Here is a 16,395-nt window from a genome sequence, read left to right as displayed (position 1 = left end):
ATAAAATCAGCAAAAAAAAAATCCAAAAAAAAGCAAAGAAAACAGTGTTTTTATTGTTGTTCTTCCACACGAATTCAGTATAGTGAGGTCTTCAACAAAGAACACTGCTCCAATGCAAGTTTGGCCCCTATCACTATTTTTAGCGGATATCTTTACAAAATGCTTCAGATAGAGTTTTATGATGTTACAAAATCTGCCCCAATAAAAAATGAACATTCATAAAGTAAATCCTACGCATATGACTCAGTGGTGTAAAGATAAAACTATGTAGAATATATTTTAAATATAAAATGAATTAAGACAACAGAAGGAACATTTGTTTTAATTAGTGAGTATCTCAAACTAAACCACATAATTGTTTGAAAGTTGTTGTAGAACCTTTTATATACCTATCACACATGCTTCTATTTACAAAATACAGAAATCAGAATTTCATTTGTGAAACATTCGCATTGCTAGTATGTACTGTAATATAATCATGGAAAACGATTTTCAAAGTATAGCTTGTTATCTATCCGTCGTCCTGGTTTCGGTAAGGGACTTTCTTCGTATGTCAGCTTGGCTATGGATGTATCTATCCGTCGTCCTGGTTTCGGTAAGGGACTTTCTTCGTATGTCAGCTTGGCTATGGGAGATGTCAAATTGAGAAGCCAGTATGCATCATTGTAGTACAAGTAGAAAGGCTCATTTTTTTCGAATATTTCATATAAATCTTCTATTATTTCAATAGCTAAGTCTTCCCATTTTTTCTGTGACTGGAATTTTGAGTAAAACTTCACTATATTTGTTGCAGAAGCTTGCATTGTTTTATTTGCACTTTTGTCAAACACTTCAGCAGAAGTTCCTAAATATTCTGGTTGGTCAGAATAGAGATTGATTTTGGTATAGTTCAAATGAACACTTTGATTAAAACTGACACCAAGTCGACCGAATTTATCCAATGCACGTATTACCCAGCTTGCACAGTCAAATGGCTGAAACCAAGTATTCCCATCTGAAGAAGAAAAAAAAATCCAAGGGACATATATATATGAAGAAAAAAAATACAGTAAAATCAGATTCATCAAGTCTTCCCATCTGGAAAAAAAAAATCAAAAAAAAAAAATCAAGTGATATATGAAAAAATAAAATACTGTAAAATCAAATTTTCTTTAATAAACTCCTTATTTATATTTGATAGCAATATTTGCATGTTGTAATTTCTAAAAAGGATATATTGGTTGACTTATCAAGAAATATATATTATGTTTTACTCCATATTCAATCACAAAAAATAATAAAAAGGAGTTTGATGTTCATGTCAATGAATTAGACCCACATATATTTGATGCAATAAGATTAACAGTACCAATTTAATTACACCAGATGCGCACTACAACATTTAATGTATCTACAGTGATGCTTAAAAAGAGTGGCATCCGTTGTATGTACAAACACGGTGATAGGTTCTTATTAGGTAGGTTGCTTTCGGGGGGAAGGGGAAAGGATTGTTGTTACGACAATTGGAACATATCCGTTGTCATCTGTGAAACAGATATTCCATAATGGTCAACCAACTCGTGCTTGCGTCCGTAAAATTTACGATGCGATGATTTCATCTTCATCCTTGACTGACATTTAGAACCCTTGCATGGAGCAATCCTCCATTAAGGAAATACAAGCCCTGGAATATCGTGTCAACAGGGAGATCTATTATTATATACTCCGTATGCAGACGGTACTGGAATGGTACGTGCTACATAGAAATGGAAAGTTTACAAGGGGGTAGCTGAAATTATCTCTTTGGTTATTGAGTTTTGATTTCGACTGACCCTCATTGTCAATTTCTGCATTTAATTTAAGACATAAGGCGGATTTAACTGCATATGTTGTATCCTTTAACTCAATTTCGATAGTATAGATACGCGTTCAGCATAGTCAATAAATGATTTAAGTACACACCTGGTTTATCTTTTACAGTCCATGTTTCGTAAAACAGACCAGTCCTGTTATCCCAAAGCACCCAGTCAGAAAAAGTATTGAAAACTGATCCTGAAAAAAGAAATACAAAATATTGAATTTGAAAAAACAGCCATCTGGGTTAATGTCAATGAGACAGTAATCTAACGACTTAAAAAAAACCACATCAGCATGGTCTTTATTTAACAATAGACTTTAAATGATAAGCTTAATTGTGGTCCTTATTATGCTTTGTGAAAGAAAGGTATATTTCATCAGTTTCAAAAATTTCAAACTATAAAAACAGGTTTTCAGCAAAATGAAAATTTATCTTTGGATCATCCCGCAATTTGAATTTGACATCACCGAGAAAAAATAGAGGAAAAATTTGAACCATTTTGATGAAATAAGAAGAGAGCAGTTTTGTTGCGATCAAAAAGATTAACACAACATACTCTGTGTTAATATCTGCCCCTGTTCTTTTTTTTGCAAGCCAAGAGCTTGAATTCGGCCCATCGAAGAGAAGATTACCCTTAGCTAGCGAAGCTTGCAACTGCCCAACATACCCTCATTTCCCAATGTTAGACTCAATTTGCGGTCCTTTATTCCATATGAACCACATTGCAGGACTTATCTATTAAAGATTTGCATGAACTATTTCCTGCTAGAAGTTATTCAAGCAACAATCAATCTCGAGTTTAAAATCAAGTATGATCAAGTATCAACACCTAATTACTGAAGGATCAACAATATTAATATTTAAACTAGAGACAACCACGTCCATGGTGTCCGACTTTAAAACAAACATATGAACAAGAAGCTAGTTAAAAATAGCTTTTTGAGCAGTCAAACTTTCCCTTTTAAACACAACACAAGACAACTCTCTATCCAAGTCACAATTTGAAAAAAGTAAACCATTATAGGTCAAAGTACGGCCTATAACACGGAGCCTTGCCTCACACCGAACAGCAAGCTATAAAGCCTCCCAAAAATGACTAGTGTAAAACCATTCAAACAAGAACACCAACGGTCTAATCTATGATTTTGTTTAGAAGAAACGACATCAACAATCGACAACCACTGAACATCAGGTTTACGTTCATGACTATATATATGCATGAACTATACATTTAGCTGAATTAGGAGGGATCGACCCACAGGCATTTGTCTCAGAAGTTATATTAAGGTAAAAAGGGGAAATAAATTCTGAGACAAGTGCCTGTGGATCGACCCCCTTTGTCCGCATACAAACTAATGTTAATACGTATTTCGCTAGCTCTGCTATATGGGAAGGAGGGTTCTCATATGTATACAGAACAAACCTATAGAGTTGCTTATTTAGGATAATGGTATCGTTTACAAAATTTAGCAACATAACGCATAAAAGGAATCCCCCCCCCCCCCCACCCCCACCAAAAAAAAAAATTACTTGTTGTCACAACAAACAATATACACACTATAGCCATGCACCAACATTCGAAAAAAAGACATAAAATAGACGAAAATCACACGGTCAAAACTGTCCAAATACTTGATACCTGCACAATATATGGTGGGGTTTAACCATTACTAGTACTGCACGAACGATATAACATGATACGATTTAGTATGTTGTGATTGTTGTTAGAATGTAAAATCACAAGCTGCTTCACCTTAAATATCTTTTATCACTATTTCCGAACGTCTAGTACCTGTTGTTGTTGCTATTTTTGCTAATGTTCCATTTTCCGACCATAATCGGTCCTTGATTCCAGGGTAGATGCACACAGCTCCTTGATTACACCACTGTATTGACTCATTTTTCAGCACATGTGCAAACGTACAGTTCATAAGTTGAAATAGCTCATACCATTCCATGGTGTAATTCATACCAGTGTTAAGATTTTTAAATCCTAAAGCATCGTGCATTATATTCTGAAATTGGTAAAGTAAAACTATCCACATATTGTATTGATGTAAACATGGTAAAGCCAAATGAACTGTATCTATACGTATCGTTAAGACTTTTCTATACTCACAGTAAATATCATATTTCATATTTGATCGCTAATTTAAGAATATTTTGCATTGACATTTATTTTTCTCAGAATTGTGAAATATGTAGGTGCGATGTGGACATCCGGTGTTGTATTACATACAGAAATGTGTGGATAGAGCAAGTTGAAATGATTCGACTAATTTGTTCTCTCTGTACATGCGTCAAACAAAACCTTCACAGCAACTTACAGTTACTATTGTTAACAAGGACTTATTTGGTGGACGATTGGAATAATAATAAGCAAACAAGAAAATTATGATGATCACAAAAAAATAATCTTTATCAGATATTTCTTACTTCAACCGAGTTCCTTCAACTTCAACAATCTTCCATATTCTATATTTTAGTAATAGTCATGTATTTCTTCAGTACTACACTATAATTTACTCCATATCTATATGCAGATTATATTTTGTTTGTTTGTGCTTATTTTTGTTTTGCTGTTTTTTTGTATTTCAAAGTTACAGATGTGTTGTTTAACAAGCAATGAATGACTACTGACAAGATTTCAACGTTCGATTCGTTAAATAATTGAAATAAATCCTGAAACCAAATTTCAGAAATCCTTGTATTGTAGTTCCTGAGAAAAATGTGACGAAAATTTTCAACTTGGATATCATGTGTAAAATCATACAAGTTTTTTCGGTAAACAGGAAGTTGTCAAGTGATGAATCTGAAAACGCATCACACGGTATGGCTGACATATATAAATGTTGATACCAAATTACAGAAAGGGTGGATGTGTAGTTCCTGAGAAAAATGTGACGAAAGTTTCATGGGACGGACTGACTGACGGACGGACTGACGGACGGACTGACAGACAGAGGTAAAACAGTATACCCCCCTTTTTTTTTAAAGCGGGGGTATAATTAAATTATTCGGTTCAAGCCAAGCATCATGTTAAACATATATAATAAGCATCCTGCTTCTCTTACTGCAGTGAGCTCGAGCATGATTGTGTTATCATAGTGTCACCACTGGTACTTCATCTCTTGATATACCTTATACTCATGTGATAAATTATGCCACGTAATTTTACTTACTAATTTTCCAAGAACATCACCAAATTTGAATTGCCAGACAGGTTTCTTCAGAGCATATATTTCTATGGCATCGCCGGGATTGAATTCGGGCATGATATTATCTGGCTCGCCCGTCGGGCAGAACGAAATGACACCTGCATTACAGAATGGGTTCGACTGAGGTCTTACAGTATAGCGCCTAGAATTATATAACATATTGCAATTTGAATATTAAATAGGTACTAACAAGTCTTACAAGTCAATTGCGATGATTACACGGTTGAGCCGTTCGTTTATCTGAAATGATATTGTATACTCAACTTTTATATATCGATCTTTCAACCTTTGACATATTTTTTAAATTATTAATTGCCTCTTTAACATTTTTTTTCGGACTTAATAAACCTATATGACATGTAGAGACATATTTCTGACTTAACCTGTCATACAAGTCATACAATTTTGAAATTTTACAATATTTATTTCTGAGTCTACAGAGTTTATTATGTTTGTAGTGTTTTCATGTAACCCGACTTAGAATAAAATTTTCTATTCTATTCTATATTAATGAACAGCCACTTTGAATTTGCATATACCGATATTAATAACAATAACAACACATACAATATTTATATTAAGATCACGAGGCGTTTAGGACACATACAAAATTAACATACACAATAGACAACACAAAGACAGCTATATTGCATTAGCAATTCAAGATTCAAGATTCAAGATTCAAAGTTTATTTAGAGTCGATATCCAATAAACTACATAAACACAAGCTCCAGTGAGCTTTTCAAATCGACTTAATAACAAAATAAAATACACACATAAAAAAGTAAATAATATGTGCATTATCACTATACTTTAAAGAATTTTAAAAACTTTAAACATTCCAAACTTATACATTGTTATATATATAACGTGACGGTACCCAAATTGCACCTATTTTGACAGTTTTTTAAACTACGTTTTTTTATGATTAAGACAAAAGTTTCCATTTTGTGTTTATTTTGTAGCCGTATCCTTCTTTACTATATAGGTACACCAATTTGATTTTCAATTCATATGGAATCATAGAAAAATTGGTCTGAACTGACCTCCAAACCATCAATGATTCTGTAATGAGGAGTACCCAAATTACATCCATGCTTAAAAGTTCGCATCGTCAAAAGTCGAATAACAGAGCTTTTGTTTAATTTTTTCAAATATTTTGAACAATTGGATATTTGTCCATGCTTACTCTTCTTTTTTTAAGAAATGAATACTTGAAACATATTGTATTTTCTAATTTTAAAAAGATGAAGTTTTGATAATGTCGCATGGCGACGTTTCAGTACATTTTGCTTTTTTTCAGTAAACACTTCATCTGTTGATAAATACTGTGAACGTTTTGTATATATCTAAATATATTGACCTTTTTTGAAAGACATGTATAGTATCAAATCATAAAAATACAAATTTATTAGTCTCTAGGAGATCTTGTAAGATTTCCGCTGCTATTTTTGCTAAATAGGTGCAATTTGGGTACTCGTTGCAATTTGGGTACTGTAACGTTATGTGAATCAATGAATAGATACACTTCAAGTTATCTTTTCCGTATATTTTACTTGGCCATATCCGAGTACAATACAGAATTAGAATTAACTTACTTGTATGGAGCTGGCCAAGGACCTGCAAACGAAGTTCCTGCCAAAAATACGATAACACAGCAAACTAGTATCCCATATTTATTCAGAATTGTATCCATTACACCAGTTTGTGTATTCGCAAATCATAAATGCTCTGTTTATGATTTAAAATCCGGTTATGGCGGAAGTTCTTGAGAAATTACCACAAGGTTCTGATCACAATTTTGTTATCTTTAATTTTTCGTCACAATTAGTGTTACAAAATCGCACAACTATTTAATCAGTAATCAAATATTGTCACAAGATAGTCCTGTATTTATCACATGGTGTCCATAGGTCAGGACTGCTGGTTATGTACAGATGTCTACTGTCTAAATTATACTGTTATCAGTGGGACAGTATATAAACAATAAAGACGCAGTAGTTCAACGCCCATTATGTCTATACCTTAACAATATTACATGCTAGTATTAGTACACTTGACAGAGGTGGATTTAGAGGGGGGTCTAGGTTGCCAAGACCCCCTCCCCTTTTGTGGGAAACATTTGGTTTAAATTAATGTATATATCATATATAGGGAATTGCTGAAGGGTGACTAGAGCAGGCCCCCTCTTAGTCAGTCCCTCCCCCCCCCTAAATGGAAATTTCTGGATCTGCCTGGGGTGCCACTGTTTTACAATGGGGGATAGATTTCAGGGGGTATCACCATTATGAACTTGTTGCAGATCATGCAGATACAGGATTTTAAAAAAAGGAGGTAGCCACCACCTACTCAACAATAGTAGATCATTTGAAAAGTCTATGAGCCATATATTTAGCTCTATTATGTGGGGTGGGGTTGCCTATCCTCAAAATCCTCTTTTGAAATCTTTAAAAAAAATCAATTTTAAAAGTTGCTAGAAGTTCAATGTACAAAAATGTATAAGCACATTATTTTTTATTAAGAACAATCAATAATCCCACTTTAATATACTTAACAGTAAGATTTATTATAAATAAGGATTTGTTTACAGTAAAATGAACGAAAGGTCATTCATTTGGATTTTGACATGTATCCTTGATACCAGTCATTGACTTTGCAAAAAAAATAAAAAATGATCAGGATATAAAACATTAATTTAAGATTAGATTATTTGAAATGTAAACATGATAAATAGAATTACCAACCTTAGAGAATTGTCTCTTTATTATCACATCTCCATATCAAATGTTTGAAATTAAATTTTTGAATTTTTCTTTAATAACATACATTTACAATGACAATGAATAAAAATTGTAATTCTTATATTTTAGGATGTGATCACACAATTGATATATTAAACAGACTACCAACTGAAGTTTTCTCAGATATTGTAAGTATTTGGGACAGAAAATGTAAATTCTGAACAGAAATTTCATCCATTTCCGAAAAGTTTGAATGCATGATACAGTACTTATGTTGAAAGCCGACCATAATAAACATGATTAAGAGATAATTTTCCAACTTTTTGAATTTACAAGTGTTTGGAGCTGAGGTCAACAATTTCTTCTGGTTTGCCAGTTATATTTTTAATAACAGTTCAACCTTTTATTAAAAAAAACTAGACAAAGAAATCTACTGCACACAGATGTTAAACCACCAGACAAGTCCTTCAAAAATTACCCCTTGGAGGCTTGTAAACATGGTAAATGAGCAATATTTTGATGATGATAAACACATGAGATTTTCATTGATCATAAAGTGATATTTTTATGGATGGGAGAGACGGTTACTGACAGATAATCTATTGAAGTCGAGAAAAGAAGAAAATAAGACATTTATTTTATTTATGAAATAATCTGACTGTCTAAGGGAAATAACTCTACATAAAAAAAGTATAACTTTACCAGTAAATAAAAATCACTTGTATAAGTATTACCCCTGACTATTAGAAATAACTAACTGACCATAGGAGACCCTAATGGGTAATCAAGGTCGCTAAAAACCGTGCTTATTATCAGAAGTAACTTTTCACTTTTATTTTTCAGTGCCATGATGTTTTATTTTTCCTACAGTTTAAAATTCCAGCCATTGATATTGAAACACTGAAAGAAGTAAGTCTATTTTTTTGTATGAACCTAAAACGGTTAGAATAATAGCAACTGCTAGATTTCAAGGCTCCACTTTATTTATCTGCATACTTTCTGATGTGATATATATATTTTGTGTTAAAGAAACAATGAATTTTCTATTTACTATTCCTGTTTACTTAATGAAAAAGGGTAAATAAATCTGCATTAAGAAGCATTTGTTTTTTCTTTAAAAGTCTAGTTAAGGGAAAACTATTGGTTAAGACTCGTGAATTTATGCATGACAAGAAAATAATGTATTCCTCCATTCATATTAAAAACTTAAAAGTTCTGTACTGAATATACTGTTATATGTGGCATATATCTATTTGGAAAATGATGCTAATTCATTATGCTAACAAATTTCTTCATGAATAGAAAAATCCATTATCTAAAAACTTTTGCACCACATATCATAAAATGATATATACAAATATAAGTACTTTCAGCAATTTTTTAGGAAATTTAAAACAAAGTTTTAGGAAAATGGTCTTTGTGGACTTTAAGTATGTATCAATCTGCCTTTAAATTGTTAAATATCCAACAGAACAGAGTTAAAGTTTTGCTATTAAATACATCTAAATAGAAATTTCAATAAAGCTTCAAAGTAGATTTATAGAAATAAAAAGATGTGGTATAATTAATGTATTGCTGATGAGACAAAAGATACCAAATGATTTATAAGTACGGCCTTCAATAATGAGGAAAACCCATACTGCATAGTTAGCTACAAAAAGCCCTGAAATTACAAATTCAAACAAAAAAATGAAACTGATTTTAATAGTTTGTTCATATGTTTTTCTGTTACACTGACACTAATAATAGTTATCAAAGGCACCAGAATTATAATTTAATGTACTAGACATGCGTTTCGTCAACATAAGACTCATCGTTGACGCTCAGATCAAAATAGTTATAAAGCCAAACAAGTACAAAGTTGAAGAGCTGTGAGGACCCAAAGTTCTAAAAAGTTGTGCAAATACAGCTATGGTAATCTATGCCTAGGATAATACTTAGTTTTTGAAAAATTCATAACACAGTATTTGGACAGTATCTTATAACCATCCAACTATCCTTTGTCTGATACTTCGGGTGTTGATATGAATATCAATAATGTGGTCATTTTTATAAATTTCCCGTTTACAAAAGTTTAAATTTTTCGAAAAGCTAAGGATTCTCTTATCCCAGGCATAGATTACCTTAGTCATATTTGGCACAACTTTTTGGAATTTTGGATCCTCAATGCTCTTCAACTTTGTACTTGTTTGGCTTTATAAATATTTTGATATGAGCGTCACTGATGAGTCTTATGTAGACGAAACGCGCGTCTGGCGTACTAAATTATAATCCTGGTACCTTTGATAACTACTTCATCTGTTAATTATATTTTCTAAATATCAATAACTACCTATGACCATGATGACCAAATATGTTTTTTCTTTCAGAGATTTGAAGAGAACAACATTCATATTGAAGATAAAGATCTTCAAAGTATCCTACACATACTCAAATATATATACAAGTATGCAAATTGTTTTAAAATACCATTGATACATTGCTGTTTGTTGTTTTCTCCACGTCAAGCAGTCTGTAGCAAAATCATTTTGAATCATAGTTTGCAGACCAATTTTCAGACATTTTTCTTCTGTGTCTGAACAAAGTTTGAATACTTACTAAATAGTCTGAATGATATTTTACTAGTCTGGGGCATCAGACTAGTGGCAAATGATGCAGACTGTGTCCATTGGCAAATATTTCATGTGTATTCAGTACAAGATCAAATTAACAATAAATTTAATATGATAGGTAGGATCGTCATTCTCTACAAAATATGTTTGAAAGTTAATAATGGGCCAACAGATTTTGGACGAGATACATGTGTGTGAATTTGAAAAGATTCAGGTAAAATCTATTTTTAAATATGACCAAATCTGCAACCTTGACAACAGAAATTATACAAAGATGAGAGATAAATTAAAGTGCAAGATATATCTATAATTTGGTGACTGATTTCAATTTTATCATTATTTTGTTTATTTCACACAGTAGGACCATACAGCTCTAATTATATTAAGCTTATATGATTAATCTGCCTAGTTACAATTTAAAGAAATCAATTAAGATATTAAAGAGGGCTTTTGCAAATATTTTTTCCATTAGAAATCATTCTTTCAGAGGCAGATTTTGGTTCGCCAACAAAGATTGTAACACAATTCAAAGACATGAAATTGACTATCTTAAATGTTTAAAGGTGGTACCTAACACCTTAACTAAAATTAATTTTGCTCGTTCAATTTTCTTAAAATTTTGACAAAGTATTTACTTTGACCCTTTGACAAAAATATAAAAATTTAAAAAAATTTGAACCAACCATTTAATCAGAAAAAATACACTGGTTATATAGCAGATTGACAAACACTTATTTTGATCATTGAGGAGCTTAATATTCCCATGAGAACACAATGTCATTAAAACATTCTGCTGATTCTAAAGAGTTATCTCCCTGTAGTGTTAGGTACCACCTTAATTGGTCCTGAATGGATTTTCCAAGATAAGAAGGCATACTCAGAAGTTCTTGCAAGTAGAATTATTTGTGCAGACTGTAAAATGAAACTTAGGTTTTGATATCTTTTAGTTACTGTATCATTCAGAAATACACTTCAATTCATTCACATTAATATTTTCATTTATTACTGTTATTATTTTCAGATCTGCAGGTAAACTGAAAGTTCATCATGACAGCTTGAAGAAGCAACTTCTGTCAAGTTTAAAATTTACAGAAGAAACATCGGAGAATATAGCTTATAACTGGAAAGAATATGTAAGGACAATAATCTGCATGATAGAATACTGTAAATTCAGAAATTATTGCGATGTTTTTATTATAGTGAAAAATGCGACAGGGTTATAATCACAATAATTAAAACTCACATTTTATAATTTTTTATATGAATCAAACAGGATTTTTCTTAATATCGCAAAAATTAAAAGTGCATTTTAGTCTAAAATTACCATAATAAATGCACACAGTATTTTCTGAATTTACAGTATATAAGCCAACCATAACTCAGTTATGACTTACTATTGAATAGAAAAAGACTGTTAAAGGATAAATGCAACTTGTTTGTCCTTCTAAAAAAAACATGTCTGCAATTAATTGTTCAGAGATTATCAATATCTGCACATAATTATTCTTAATTTTAACAGTATTGAATTGTCAATATATTGTTAGAATTTCAGATTGAAAACAGAAAAAGGCAATAAGAATAGGTCTGAAAGGTTATCTCCTCTCAGAAAATTGAATAAGCGAAAAGAGATGACTTTTTCAATTGATGACTTTCCGGAGTTATTGAACTTTATTGGTGAAGGGGTATTGTCCATTCCAACAAATGAAACAGATATAAGAAGATGTGGTATGAGTGCCAATGTGACAACTCTCCATTTGTGTCACAATTTTTAAAAATAAAACAAAACAATTATAGGTCAAAGTATGGTCTTCAACATGAGCCTTGGCTCACACTGAACAGCAGACTATAATCATCGCCAAAAATGACTATTGAAAAACCATTTAAACGGGAAAACCAAAGGTATAATCTATATAAAAAACGAGAAACAAGAAACACTTATGAACCACATCAACAAACGACAACTACTGAACATCAGGTTCCTGACTTAGGACAGGTGCACACAAATGCAGCTTTTTGCTGTAAATTTGGGAGTATAGTGCATGCTGTATCTTAACCACTTGATTATTTTAGGAAAGTAACAACAAAACCATAGTTTACACTGATAAACAAGTAAAAAGGATACAAATAAAAATAAAGAAATGCTGTTTCACATCTATTTTTGATATAAATGAAAAGAATGGATTTTTTTTACATGTATTTCTAAAAATGAAAAAAAATAAAATATGAGAATTACCATTTTTTACTCTACATTTTATAGGGAGATGTATTGAGGAGTGATCATAGTTTTCCAATGTTTGATGTAGGAAAGGTAATTTATGTGCTGTTATATTTTCTTTAGAAGATCTTATGGATTGTATTTTTTTAAAGTATTTTTTTTTTCTAGTTGAATTTATCGACCTTAATTTGGATGATTTGTTTTCATTTTACCTTTTACAAATTAGATTGTTTGTGATTAAAGAAATTATCAAATTGAAAAAAATGTCACCACAACTAGTTGAACAAACATACAAGAATGTTTCATTTCACCAGTACCACAGGTTTCTAGCAAGACTAATAATTTAAGCTCTGTTACTAACTGTTAATAACATTATTATTGTGTGTGTGGAAAGCATAAGCTGGCATTGAAAAAAGAATGGTAATTGAAATCATGATAAATGTTCAATTTACTTTTGACTATTTATATTAAAACTGTCATTTCTTTATTGACTTATACAGATATAGGAAGATGTGGTATGAGTGGTAAAAGTAAACCATTATTTGTAAAGGTATGGTCTTCTACATGGAGCGTAGGCTCACACCAAACAGCAAACTATGAAGGGCCCCAAAAATTACTAGTGTAAAACCATTCAAACAGGAAAACCAACGGTCTAATCTATATAAAAAATACAAGAAATGAGAAACGAGAAACACTTATGAACCACATAAACAGACAACAACCACAGTGTATGTTTATAAATGAAGCTTTGAGACAAAAACAGGTTGTGACTTAAAAAACAAAAATGTCTTTAGTGAAATGAGAAAATCTTATATTAATCAGTTGTTTTATTTTAGCTTATAGATATGCAGTGGAAATTAGGTGTTGCTGTAAGCTCTGATGACTGCAGGAATCTCAATTCAACATTTGTTGCTATGACCTTAAAAGTAGCAGATACCTCAGGAAACCTAACATCACATGCCTTTGAAATGACCATTCCACAGTTTAAGGTATTGTACTTTTAAAATATCCCTCAATATCTGAAATATAGATCTATATCTGATTTTTATATGTCAGACATTGCATAAATATTCTATATCAGTATTTATGTGTATTTCATTTTCCTTCACAAAGACATTGCTTTTTCAGTATGCACTAAAATCTTTTTCAACACCTTCAGGTAATGTCTGTCAGATTCTTCAAATCATAAATTTTATTGAAATTAAATTAAATTGACATTCACAATTTGTCATTTCTTATTCTAAATGCTCTTAGACTATATATCTACACAAAAGATGTTATCTGGTGTATATGTAAATTTCATTTATCATGTTTATGAAGACCTTTTAGTATTTGTTTAGCTACCAAGATGATGTGAACAGATTGGCAATTACAGGCCAAGCCTTTTAACATGTTGATAATCAATGACAATAGAACTGATCTGTGTTCAATATACTGGACATTTTGTTTATTAACCATATTTAGATCATTTCAATATTTTATATGATTTATATTTCAAAAGACCAAGATTCCAACATTCTATCATGTATCCAAACATAATTTTGAAATATCTACTACCGGTATTTCTAAAATAAAATTTTATTAGTTGTGGGCATCGGACTAATTGCTAAGAATGTGGACTGCCTATTCACAATCTTTGATTAATTTTTATGCATGTTTTGCAGAATCTCTCAAAGCAGCTACAAGAGATGGCAAAAAGTATGGAGATGGTATGACAGGACAGCAAAAGACATTATTTTATTTTAATTTATATCATTTAGATCTGATTGTTTTTATTTATATTTGTTATATAGGTATTTAGACATATCATACATGTAGTTATTAACACAGCTTTTTGTATTCATATTTGTCACTAATTATCTACTGGTATTTAGCTACACCATCATAAATGTATAAGAACAGTAATATAGTCAAGTTAGTTTGTTATTTATATCTACCATGTCCACTGTTATTGAAATAATGAACTCATCCAGATGACTTTAATTAGAATGGTGTGAAGAAGTAAAATAACAAAAATACCAAACTGACAGAAGATAATTCAAAATCCAAAGTACATAATCACTGGGGGGGGAATAAAGTTGTTCCTAATTTCTGTTACTTACCGCCCAATATGGCAGATTACAGTACTGGTAGGTTATGACATTTCCTAAAAACTTTTGATCAAAAGCATTGTTGGTAGAGAAAATCAATAATTGTGTGTATAATATGAGAGAAAATACGTATATCAAGCGTTCTGGAGACATAATATAGAAATTATGGTTTTATATGACAATAAAAAACCAGAAACCATTCGTAACTAAGAATGAAAATAGCTAAGCTGTAACGTATTTTACAGCTGTGCCGAACTTGCTTATAAATAAATTGATTTCTCAACTTTTGCAACTGTAGACTGAAAACTTCTTTCAATTATTGTGCTGTTTACAAAATACAAGTTGGAGAATACGAATTACAAAAAAAATAATGCATTCAATCAATGGCTCTTTACATGCTTCATTTGTACTGAGTCTATTATAACAGCAATAGTAGTCTCAGATTTGTCTAAAGTAGGAGTAATTCTGCACTCCAACACATCTGTTGATTTCATTGTTGTTCTTGAAGTAGGTTTGAAGACAATTGTCATGTGCCTTTCTCTATATTCATGGAATATAATAAAAGAAGCAACTTTTGCCAGAAAAACCAGGAAAAGTGACATCTTGTATGTAGATCCAAAATTTCTCGAGTTTTCTTTATCTTGGATAAATGTGGGATACTATCAAATTTAAAATGAAAGGCGAGAATACAAAAAATTACCACAGCACAACAATACATGCACGTGATATAAAGTACATAGCCACGCCTAAAGGATATTACCAAAAAATAGAACAATCATCAAAGGTATAAAATAATTTACAAAGACAAATAAATGAACACTGCAAAACATGTCTTTTTGTTAAAGGGTGTCCTTTACATGAACTCAAAATCATGTCCATTAAAATAGAAAAGAAAGTTTATTACAATGTTAACACGGCCCTAGAACAGTTTTTACGGAATTTAGGTCTTTCCACGGTAGTCTGTTTTGGCTGTTGAGGATGTAAAGGCACATAGCCACGACCCGTCAGAATGTTGAAATCAAATTAGATACCGTTTGTAAGGAGAGTTACCCTCTCTATGCAAGGTAAGAACCCTTGCAACAATACTTGTGATGTCCTTTAGTGGCAATATACCCTCATTTTCCAGTGGCAGTCCAAAAATTTAGAAATCAGCATTTCGAACATCATGAATTATGTAAGGGCTGATGATGGGATGTCATCTGTATCTGTATCCAATGAATTTCTGACAATATAGACACACTAAGATACTAATTTATACTTGTTTATGTTAAAGATAAAAATTGTCTCTATATTATTAAAACGGGAATTAAAATTCTATCTTATAAGATTTATCCTAGGCGATCTGCAAACACTCTATGTGACCTGTCTAATTGACTTTAAAGTTCAGTTCCCTCCTACTACTCCAAGTCCATTTTTGAAAGTATTTCATATCTCTGATTGTGTTAATTGTCTACGCAGAGGTTCTATTTTACAGCGTATATCAATTTCTGACTCATCACTGCTAGCATAGTCGAATGGATTAATAATTAGTTGCAAAGTGTCTTGCTGTATATTAGTAAATTGCAAAGCAGGAAGTTCACTACATTTTCAAATAATAATGTTTTTCAGTACTGGTGTTCGAATTTAGTCTAGCAAAAAGTTTGATAGTGTTTCTTCAGCCTGGTCACATAATTTACATTTTG

General features: G+C 31.5%; 2 protein-coding genes across 2 annotated transcripts; one reads left to right on the top strand and one right to left on the bottom strand.

Moving 5' to 3' along the window:
* Positions 1–306: 306 nt before the first annotated feature.
* Positions 307–6,795, bottom strand: LOC143042156 (bis(monoacylglycero)phosphate synthase CLN5-like). The gene is made up of 5 exons (XM_076214419.1): positions 6,654–6,795; positions 5,020–5,197; positions 3,630–3,852; positions 1,942–2,031; positions 307–994 (listed from the first exon to the last, which is right to left on the bottom strand). Exons 1-5 carry the CDS (start codon positions 6,749–6,751, stop codon positions 477–479), a joined length of 1,107 nt encoding a protein of 368 aa, XP_076070534.1. The 5' UTR covers positions 6,752–6,795; the 3' UTR covers positions 307–476.
* On the top strand, positions 6,704–14,528 carry LOC143042157 (COMM domain-containing protein 6-like). Its single transcript, XM_076214420.1, has 8 exons — positions 6,704–6,841; positions 7,926–7,984; positions 8,640–8,705; positions 10,166–10,242; positions 11,430–11,541; positions 12,666–12,716; positions 13,460–13,612; positions 14,288–14,528. Exons 1-8 carry the CDS (start codon positions 6,811–6,813, stop codon positions 14,336–14,338), a joined length of 600 nt encoding a protein of 199 aa, XP_076070535.1. The 5' UTR covers positions 6,704–6,810; the 3' UTR covers positions 14,339–14,528.
* The last annotated feature ends 1,867 nt before the right edge of the window (positions 14,529–16,395 follow it).

This window comes from Mytilus galloprovincialis, chromosome 8, assembly GCF_965363235.1.
Source record: "Mytilus galloprovincialis chromosome 8, xbMytGall1.hap1.1, whole genome shotgun sequence".
In the NCBI taxonomy this organism is placed as follows: domain Eukaryota; kingdom Metazoa; phylum Mollusca; class Bivalvia; order Mytilida; family Mytilidae; genus Mytilus; species Mytilus galloprovincialis.
This window is presented reverse-complemented; position numbering and strand designations above follow the sequence as displayed.

Bases quoted from the DNA above. Each gene is read 5' to 3' on its own strand.
- LOC143042156 (XM_076214419.1), bottom strand. From the start codon at position 6,751: ATGGATACAATTCTGAATAAATATGGGATACTAGTTTGCTGTGTTATC. The intron at 5,198-6,653 runs GTAAGTTAATTC...ATATAATTCTAG, and splicing joins CCTTGGCCAGCTCCATACAA to GCGCTATACTGTAAGACCTC. The intron at 3,853-5,019 runs GTAAGTAAAATT...TACCAATTTCAG, and splicing joins GTGATGTTCTTGGAAAATTA to AATATAATGCACGATGCTTT.
- LOC143042157 (XM_076214420.1), top strand. From the start codon at position 6,811: ATGGCGGAAGTTCTTGAGAAATTACCACAAG. The intron at 8,706-10,165 runs GTAAGTCTATTT...TTTTTCTTTCAG, and splicing joins ATATTGAAACACTGAAAGAA to AGATTTGAAGAGAACAACAT. The intron at 10,243-11,429 runs GTATGCAAATTG...TATTATTTTCAG, and splicing joins ATACTCAAATATATATACAA to ATCTGCAGGTAAACTGAAAG.